At 41.9% G+C, this 10,516-nt stretch overlaps 1 protein-coding gene and 1 pseudogene across 1 annotated transcript in view; both read left to right on the top strand.

The window, feature by feature from the left end:
- Positions 1–10,516, top strand: part of ATP2A2 (ATPase, Ca++ transporting, cardiac muscle, slow twitch 2) — a 61,682-nt gene that overhangs the window by 46,472 nt on the left and 4,694 nt on the right. Inside the window, 6 exon segments of the mRNA XM_008570449.1 lie at positions 750–990; positions 6,653–6,775; positions 6,870–7,088; positions 7,749–8,084; positions 9,328–9,548; positions 10,165–10,367. Of these exon segments, the coding sequence (XP_008568671.1) occupies positions 750–990; positions 6,653–6,775; positions 6,870–7,088; positions 7,749–8,084; positions 9,328–9,548; positions 10,165–10,367 (1,343 nt within the window).
- LOC103588691 lies at positions 2,605–3,298 on the top strand (annotated as a pseudogene).

Here is a 10,516-nt window from a genome sequence, read left to right as displayed (position 1 = left end):
TGAGAGCCTTTCATATATATCCTCTTTGACTGAGCACTGCATTTACTTAACTTAGAGTTGTAGTATACATGATGTTCTCATTTGTTGATAGCATGGCTACTATAAATGAATAAAACCCAGAATAGAACACGTTTTCCTGAAAAAATTACGGTATTTATCTTGCTTTTTAAGATGGATAGCGTTATATCCTTGAGGACAAGCCGTGGCTTAGAGGGTTGTTCTGATGATGATGGTGATAAAATAATATAAAATTTAACCAACAGAAAACCTGTTTTTTCCTTTTTTTTAATTAAATAGTGAGGGTAAATCCTTTGGTTTTCACTCAAAGGCAAGACAGTCCCTGTCAGAGACAGAAAACTTCAGAATGATAAGCAATGACATGGAATTATAAATACTGTTTGAAAGCTATCTTTGAATTAATACTGTGATCAGTGTCTTCTTATATTTAAGGAAAATGAGAAACCTACTTATTAGAATAAGGTAATATACACACCCATACTTTGAGTGGTTTTTTTTTTTTCTTTTTGTCTTTTTTTGTGACTGGCAACGGATCGCAACCCTCGGTGTTGCGCCCACACCTCGCTCAGCCAGTGAGCGGCCGGTCTGTGGGATCCGAACCCTCGGTGGGAGCGCCACCGCACTTCCCAATCAGCGCACTGTAGCAGTGCGCCACCGGGCCGGCCCTTGAGTGTGTTTTTAATTAATTATCTGGGTCATCTGCTCAAGAGTAGGATAAAAATGGCCCATAGAATAATGATGCAACGGAGGACAGGTTGTTCTTCCATGGAGAAAAAAAGAGAAATTTACCTGTTTACCTCTTTTCTCTTTTTCCACTTTCTATGCCTTTAACCAATACAGGCAAAGGGTGTGTACGAAAAAGTTGGAGAAGCTACAGAGACCGCTCTAACCTGTCTGGTAGAGAAGATGAATGTATTTGATACTGAATTGAAGGGTCTTTCTAAAATAGAACGTGCAAATGCCTGCAACTCGGTCAGTATTTGAGCTTCGTGTGTTGTTCATGCTGCCTGTCAGTCATACTATAAATGCATAGTCTGTTCACTTCCCTACTCTCTTAGATAATTAATTATACTTTATCGCCTCAAACTTGCAATATCTCCTCCCCCATATTTACTCTCAGGTAAAATGATCTTACTATCTATTTGACCAAGAAAAGCAATCAATAGATAGCTTCCACGAGCAACCATTTGTGCCCATAAGGGCTGCCTTCGCATGGTGCTGTGAATGGACTATCATTGCTCCTAGCAAAAACAACTGCTCCCAACATCTCTCTCCTGCATTAGTCAATTTCCATCTCTACTGGATCTTCATCGGCACAGGGAAAATAGTAGTATATTTTTATCTTAAAACTTTCTTTTGGCCTTATTTTTCCTTCAGCACCCCAACTTCTTTCTTTTCCTGTATAGTAAAACTTCTTGAAAGAGATGTTTTTATGTTTTGTGCCATTTCCCTATTTTCTTGAATCCACCCCAGTCCAACTCTTAGCTCTTCTACCAGTCTATCTAAACCTCTTATCAAAGTCACCTACAACCTCTTGCTAAATCTAATGGTCAAATCATTTGCATACATACCTGATAGCACATATAAAGTACACAAAATAAAAATTGGCAGAAATAAAAGGAATAATAATTCCACAATTAGAGTTGCAGACTGTGACACACTTATCTCAGTAATCAATCAAATAAGCAGATTTAAAAATCAGTAGAAAGGGCCAGCCTGTGGCTTCCTTGGGAGAGTGTGGCTCTGATAATACCAAGGCCGTGGGTTTGGATCCCTATATAGGGATGGCTGGTTGGCTCACTTGGGAGAGCGTGGTGCTGACAACACCAAGTCAAGGGTTAAGATCCCCTTACTGATCATCTTTTAAAAAAAAAAAAAAAATCAGAAAAACACAGTAAATATACTCAATCTGTATTTTTATTGTGCTACTTCCTATGCTTTTCAAATGCATAAGAAACATTCACCAGAATAGACTATTGCTGGTTCATGAAGCAATATTTACCAAATTAAAAAGATTGAAATCATACAGACTATGTTGCTGACCACAATAGAATTAAACTAGAAGTTAATAACAAAAAAGAACTAGCAGATTCCCCAAATATTTGGAAGCTAATATTTTAAATAATCCGTGGGCCAAAAAAGAAAAATGATGCTAGGAATTAGAAAATATTTTGAGCTAAATATTGGAAACACCATATGATACCAAAGTATCATTCCAGGGAAATTTAGCTTTAAGTACACATATTAGAAAAGAAAGGTTAAAAATCAGTGATATAAGCTTCCATCTAGACAAAGAAGGAATTGATAACAAGATCAGAAACCAATTATAAACAACTTTTACCAGTAAATTTGGCAACTTAGAAAAAGTGAACAAATCCCTTTAGTAACAACTTTCTAAAGTGACACAAAATTGTAATTATCCTATATGTGTTAAAGAAATTGAATCTGTAATTTAAAATCTGCCCCTACAAAAATTCTTCAGGCCCAGTTCTGCAGAACATTTAAGGAAGAAATACCAGTTTTAAAAATATGAAACACTTCTCAACTTGTTTGACAAGGCCAGCATAACCCTGATATCAGAGGTCAATGGTGGCAGTGGTGGAGGGCACAGGCATTGTCCTTGAGTCCACTGAACCAGATGAGTGGCCTCGGCCCACTACTGCTGCCTGTCACAACCTTCAAGTCAGGGTTCTCTCAGCCAGCATCACTATGACCAAGGTCAGTAGCAAGGGTGGGGAACCTCCACAGTGAGCTGGACCTGAGACTCAGTGACCTCAGTGAAGTCCTTATTGAGGAGCTGCTGTTGTCCCCCATGCTAGATCTGTCCTGCAAAACTATCCTTAGATTTCTGTGGCCTCACAAGCACCGTGTGGATAGACCTGAGTAAAAACAATCTGCAACAGTTGCTGGCAGACTGGTTCTTTGGCTATCTGGTCAACCTTCGGCACCTGGATCTCCTCAACAGTATACTGGTCACCCTCCATGTCACTTTGCTCAGCTCAAGAACCTGAAGTGACTGGACCTTAAGGGTAACCCCCTGTCTCCTATCCTGGCCAAAGTGGTGGGTGACTGCTTAGATGAGAAGCCATGTAAGCAGTGTGCAGACAAGATGTTAGAATACACATAGACTGTGCCTGGCAGTCAAGAGTGAGAGCGCCAAGTGCAGGTGGTAGAGAAGTGTCATGAGGCTAGGCAGCAAGCAGAGGAAGCTCAGGGCTGGTAAATGCAAAAGCTAGAAAAGACATTGGAGAAAGGAGTATGCAGTCTTCAAAGCAGGTAAGCAGGAGCAGAAGAAACTTAAGGATATAAGGCAGGCTGTGTCTGGCTCCTGCCGCCACCAGCAACTATCGTGGAAACAGCCAACCTCAGGCTGTGCTGTAGCTGCTGCTTCTCTGTGTAGAAGGCAGGCTGGGTTCTTGTCAGGCAACAGCTGTTAACAGCCCTAGACCCCTGCACCAATGTGAATACCACCTACCTGCAGTCTAGATGCATAGCCGTGAGATCCACCAGTGAGTCCTCCAGTCCAGTTGCCAACAGAGAGCTTGTCCTCAATACCTACGGCCTCCCAGCCATGGAACTTGGATTCCTATGGAATTGGGTTCTGCTGGACGTACCTCTTTTTAGTGTCAGACCCACCTATCTATACCAAATGGCTGCTGATTGGCACTTGAGGTCTCTTTGTAGGACTTCTTTGTTCTTTAGTCTGGGTTTCCTGGTAGAATGAGGAGAAATGGTAAGGGAGAGGACAGTTACCTGTGTACCAAAATTACAGATTTAAGGGTGGAGAGAGGTAAAAACATAGCATTTTCTACTTGTTGTACAAAGCTGTGTAAAGGCATCTCTACTAAATGATCAGTTGCCACTAGATTTATGCTTTTGCATGCCACAAACCATTTCTTTTATTCCTCCCTGGATAGCCAGGACAAAGCAGGAAGCAGTGTGTCACTGGGGACTGGGGTAGCACCACACTGAGCAAGTGCAGCCCCAGTTGGGGAGAGAATGCACCTGTTTTCTTAAGGACCTCAGATACTCAAGCATTTTAGTAACCACACACAATCTCAGGCTGTGTTCAAGACCATCCTGTCCAGTCTGATGCTTGCAGGTAGGGATACTGAGGCCTCCCATGACTGTCTCGTGTGGTTTCAAAAATGTGAGGCAGAACTGGATTTCCACTCTAGCACACTTTCTTTACATTATTTTGCCTCTTGTATAATGTCCTGAGGAAACAAAACACCAGAATTGAGGATGTCTCAGCTGGAGTATAGACTCTTTCTCAGTAGACTCATACACGATTCACAAGTAGTCTCATAGCCATGAAGGCCTTGGGCAGCTCCTTTGGCATCCTGTTCCTATTTATATATGGCTTCCCTGAAACAGGGACTGTCCAGGTCCCTTGCCTCAGTTTTAGACCACTTACTGATTGCCAATAAGCAAGGAGGTGTAGATCCTTGTGAAACTACATTGTCTGTGACATCTTTATTAGTTGGTGTAACTAAATATATGAGGTAACCTGAAAACTCAGCTTCACAGACTGATTTGATTCTAGACCTGTGACTTCACCTACTCAGTGGAGAGAAATAAGTAACATTGTGGAGATTAAAAGGGGTGCATTAACTAGTGACCAGCACAAATAAGGGCAGGACTGTCTGTTCTTTTGTCTGCCAGGTGAAGCATCTTGCTCCATGGCTCCTTTGCCGCCCCTCTTTCACATCAGCTTGGCAGAGTGGTCAGAAATGACTCTCGTGGTCTCATTCACTGGAAATTTCCAAATGCAGACTCCTTGCCTCTGCTCCCTGCCTCAGAGAACAGGGAAGTGTCATACTTCAAAAGCAAAGAGAGCAAGGCCTTGCTTTTTAGCCCTAGTGGCCTATTTAACTAGGATGACAACTCTTGACCATCCTAATACTGGAAGAAATGGCTTTGTTCTTCTCTCCCTCCCAGAATGTCTCCCTTGTGTATGTCCACACCTTACTCTGAATCATGTTCCTTTAGTCTTCCTAGAGCCAGTGGTACAAATGCTTAATTGAAAATGAACACAAATACATGATTTACATGATGCAAAATTCAGCATAGTGCTCATACTCCTTGTTCCTTTATGGCCTGAGGCAGCTTAGTAGCTAACAGGATGGCTGTAGTACAACTAGCCCAGTCTAGCCAGGTCAACAGACTTCAATCCTCATACCTTCCTACATTGGATGCTGAGGTTTTTTGGTATGTTTCCACTTATTAGCTGTGTGAGTTGGGGGGAAATCAGTGTAATTGACCACATTAGCTAAAGAAGCAAAACCAGAAGATTGTCTTAATAGATGCAGACAAAGCATGTGATAAGATTTCATGTCACACCACCAAACTAGGAATAGAAGGGCAGGTCTTCAAGCTGAAAGTGTGTTTACCCAAGGTCTTTGCTTATTACATCATGCTTACTAGCGACAATTTCCACTCAGCATTTATACTTAGTGTCGTGCTGGCAGTTCTAGTCTGTGCAGTAAGGTGAGAAAAAGGAAGAGGTATGGTGAGAGTCTAAAGCTGAAGGTTAGTTCTCAGCCCTCATTTTACCTGACCTGTCAATTGATACTGTTACTCACTCCCTCCTTGAAACACCCCTTAACTTGCCTTGTTCTCCACCCTTCCCCCACCCTCTGCTCTTCAAACACACACCTGCCACTCCTCCCCAGGCTCCTTGGCTGGATCTTTTACCTTAAACCAGGAGGTGGTGGCCCCATGCCTAGTCTTCAGCCATTTCTCTCCATGCTTACTCCCATGATCTTTTCTGGTTTTATACCTTTAAGTACTATCAGCGTGCTGATGTGTAATACAGTAGCCACTAGCTACCTAAAGCTGTTTAGAATACTCACAGATAGCTCCTTAGGTGCCCTGGCCATATTTTAAGTCCATAGCAGCCATGTGTGAGAGCTATATAAATGGCACAAGTAGAGCATTGCCATCATTGCAGGGTCCTGGTGGATGGCTCTGCTCTGGACTGACCTACCTCCAGTGCCATCACCCTGGTCCACGTCACCATTATTATATTAAATGATGTTCTTTGTCTCCCTTCAGCCAATTGTTAACACAAGAGTCAGAGCTCAGAACCCTCCACTGTCTTCCCAGTTCACTTGATATAAAAGCCAAATGCCCCACAGTGACTTTTGAGATCCTATGACCTACCTCTACCACCCCCTGCCATTACCTCTCTCATCTTTCTCTCCTGCAACATCTGTTTCAGCCACATTGGCCTTTTGGAGGCTCCTTCAACAGGACTTGCCAGGCTGCCCTTCTGTTCTCTGCCTGGTGGGTCTTCACCACAGTCCACCTGGCTTACACTTCACACCCTTCAGGCTTTTACTCAAGTGTTGCCACCTTCTTGGCCATTTTATGTAACATTGCAATCTGCACATAAACTTTTGGTCCCCCTTCCTTACCTTATTTTTTTTCTCCATAGCACTTACTCTGACTTTTACATCCTAGTCTCTCTCCCAAACTAGGGGACAAGTATGAGGACAAGAACTTACCTGTTTTGTTTATTGCTATGTCCCCAGTGTCTTTATCTAATAGGTGCTTAGTGAATATTTGTTGAACAAGTGAAAAATGTACAGAATTGTCATCCAGTAGTATTTCGTATTTGTTATCATCATAGGTAATTAAACAGCTGATGAAAAAGGAATTTACTCTAGAGTTTTCACGTGATAGAAAGTCAATGTCGGTTTATTGTACACCAAATAAACCAAGCCGGACATCAATGAGCAAGATGTTTGTGAAGGCAAGTACAACAAATTTCAACTGAGATGTTCTTACCAGGATTAAGATCCCAGCAAGCCAATAAAATTATTGATGTAAATCTGTGATGTTTCCAGGGTGCTCCTGAAGGTGTCATTGACAGGTGCACCCACATTCGAGTTGGAAGTACTAAGGTTCCTATGAGCCCTGGAGTCAAACAGAAGATCATGTCTGTTATTCGGGAATGGGGTAGTGGCAGCGACACACTGCGATGTCTGGCCCTGGCCACTCACGACAACCCACTGAGAAGAGAAGAAATGCACCTCGAGGACTCCGCCAACTTTGTTAAATATGAGGTTAGCTGATGAAAAGTTTCTTCATCCACACCCTGCATGTTCATTGTGTTTAAACAGTGTTCTTTCAAGTAAAAGGTCAAATGGTTCTTATTTTTGCCAAGAAAGAGGTGTGGTTATTTGTTTTTCTGCAGGATAAATGCGTCACCTTTATAATTTAGGTTGCTCCTTCAAATGTGGACAATTAACAGTATAATAAAAGTCTATTACTTACAGGGTAGAATAATCAAGAAGAGCTTAAATAAGCTTGTAAAACCTATTTTGCAACTCACATAAATTTTAATCAGGGATATTTTTAAAATAATTTTTGATTATTGAAGGTGAAGATATCCAAGTTGAGCGATTCCTTCCACTTTTATACTCAAAGTAGAATTCCCTCACGTCAGGGATGTGACATCCTAAAGCTTTGAACAAATGGAACAGCTTCAGTACTATGGGCCAATTAAGTGGCCAATATCAAAATTCCTTAGTATATTTTTTCCCCATTTCAGAATATTATTGGTATGAGGGTTAAGGAATGATTTGGTAACAAGGGTGGAGTGGTATTTTTTTTTTCCCTCATGAAAAAAAGGGTGGAACTTTTGCTCTTGCTGTAGAAGTGGCCATTTTTCAAACTAGGGGAAAAAACAGAATTTCCTGTTTTAAGTGATTCTCTTACTTTAGACCAATCTGACTTTTGTTGGCTGCGTGGGCATGCTGGATCCCCCAAGAATTGAAGTGGCCTCCTCTGTGAAGCTGTGCCGGCAAGCAGGCATCCGGGTCATCATGATCACAGGGGACAACAAGGGCACCGCTGTGGCCATCTGTCGCCGCATTGGCATCTTCGGGCAGGACGAGGATGTGACGTCAAAGGCTTTTACAGGTCGGGAGTTTGATGAACTCAGCCCCTCAGCCCAGAGGGATGCCTGCTTGAATGCCCGCTGTTTTGCTCGGGTCGAACCTTCCCACAAGTCCAAAATTGTAGAATTCCTTCAGTCTTTTGATGAGATTACAGCTATGGTGAGTACATTTGGACATGTACAGGTGATTCAGACTACACAAACAGTAAATTCTAATTTTGATCATTAAGTTTTTAGTATTAGCTCCTTAAGTTGGATTTTCTTTTGTCTTGATCTGGACTTTTCTTCTTTTTTTTTTTTTCTTTTTGCAGCTGGTCTGTATGGGGATCTGATCCTATGACCTTGGTGTTATTCGGCTGTGTTTTAACCAATTGACCTAACCAGCCAGCCCCAATCTGGGCTGTTTCTCTAGAATTCTGTTGATTCGTAGTTGGCGTGTTGTATGCTACTTGCAGAGTAGATCCTAGAGTAGTTTAAGTCTCAGAAAGGCCTTCCAAAATCAGTGACAGAGGAACTATTGGTGATATCTAGTCCTTGTCTAGATTCTAGATTAAGACATGTTTGTATCTTAAGTTTTCTAAAAATTAGTTCAGGATGTAATCAATCAGTCGTCTATTACCCAGTGTTTGGATAACCCCCCTTTAAATTAGATGAAGTGTATTCTTACACTTATCTGATTTTCACCCAGTATATTAGCCTGTGTTATATTCGGTTTGTCTGTAAATTTTTTTTTTAATTTGTTTTTCAAACCAAATATTATAGATGTCTATCCCAAGATGAAGTGTATTCTTACACTTATCTGATTTTCACCCAGTATATTAGCCTGTGTTATATTCAGTTTGTCTGTAAATTTTTTTTTTAATTTGTTTTTCAAACCAAATATTATAGATGTCTATCCCACTTTCCCCCTTCTTCTCTCCCTCCCCCCTCTCTCAGAAGTAACCACCATTTAGTAAAAAGTATAAACATACATGGGAATAATATTTTTGTCTCTGTAGACAGTATTTGGTATTTTTGCATGTTTTGAGCTCCTTTATACATGGCATATTATAATTTAGATATTTTTGTATTCTGCACCTTTTCTACTTGAGATTTATGCGTGTGGATACAAGTACTTCATCTTAACTGCCATGGAGGTTGTGTTTTTGTTTTTGGTAAAATATAATACAGATAGATTTGAAGTCCACTTTGTTCCATTTTCATCTAAAAGTCTTTTATTTGGCAATTTTACATTTCCCAGGTGAAGTGTGTTTTGTTACACCAACTTAAGACAAAAATCCTACTATAACTAGACCCTGGCTTTATTCATTTTCCTCTGCTTACCAATTAGTGAGAGCCTTTGCTCAGGGATGTGAGTTCTATGCGACAGGTGTCTGAGAACCAAGCATCACTTTCCCTTTCAGACTGGCGATGGTGTGAATGATGCTCCTGCTTTGAAGAAAGCTGAGATTGGCATTGCCATGGGCTCTGGCACTGCGGTGGCTAAAACCGCCTCTGAGATGGTGCTGGCAGATGACAACTTCTCCACCATTGTGGCTGCTGTTGAGGAGGGGCGGGCAATATACAACAACATGAAGCAATTCATCCGTTACCTCATCTCGTCTAACGTGGGGGAAGTTGTCTGGTAGGTTTCTAGGATGCTACCACTTATAGTCTTTTATCTAAAAGTGTGGGTTGTGGGCCGAGCCCGTGGCGCACTCGGGAGAGTGCGGCGCTAGGAGCACAGCAGCGCTCCCGCGGCGGGTTCGGATCCTATATAGGGATGGCCAGTGTGCTCACTGGCTGAGTGCGGTGCAGCCGATCTCACAAAAAGACAAAAAATAAAAATAAAAGTGTGGGTTGTGATGATCGTATTTCCCAATTTGTTCTTCATACAGCAGCAACTTTGGTCTTTATTCCTGAGTTGGGAGGATAGGGTGGGCAAGACCCAGGGATCCCTTGTGAAGGTGCTTCTGGCCCTTAGGAGGGTTGTCTGTGGCTGCCCCAGTGTGCAAAGAATCCTCTTTAACGTAGAAATGAACTTAAATTAATCACATAAAGTCACATAAAATTCTTGGCTCTCTGAAATTTAACTTTAATTCAAGATTGGGTATAATAAATGTTTTATGATTGCCTGAAGTTATGTCATGTAATCGTTTTTGCTTTCCATTGGTTTTTATAGAGGAGGGGGTGATGATTCTATTTAAATAGTGGCAAGAAATCATTTGGCGTCTTTCTGTTCTCTCCTTGGGTGGAAACAGTATCTTCCTGACAGCAGCCCTTGGATTTCCTGAGGCTTTAATTCCTGTCCAGCTGCTCTGGGTCAATCTGGTGACAGATGGCCTGCCTGCCACCGCACTGGGATTCAACCCTCCAGACCTGGACATCATGAATAAACCACCCCGGAACCCCAAGGAACCGCTGATCAGCGGGTGGCTCTTTTTCCGTTACCTGGCTATTGGCTGTGAGTATAGTTTTTTATATTACTGATTTTCAAGCAAAATGTTTGTGGGCCAAAAGTTTATAAATTCATCTCTTAAAAGCACATTTTTCGGGCCAGCCTGGTGGCGCACTCGGTAGAGTGCGGCACTTGGGAGCGCAGCGGCGCTCCCG

The sequence above is a fragment of the Galeopterus variegatus genome, unplaced genomic scaffold, assembly GCF_000696425.1.
Source record: "Galeopterus variegatus unplaced genomic scaffold, G_variegatus-3.0.2 Scaffold604, whole genome shotgun sequence".
Lineage (NCBI taxonomy): Eukaryota > Metazoa > Chordata > Mammalia > Dermoptera > Cynocephalidae > Galeopterus > Galeopterus variegatus.
The sequence above is the reverse complement of the archived record's forward strand: the minus strand, read 5'-3'. Positions and strand labels throughout refer to the sequence as shown.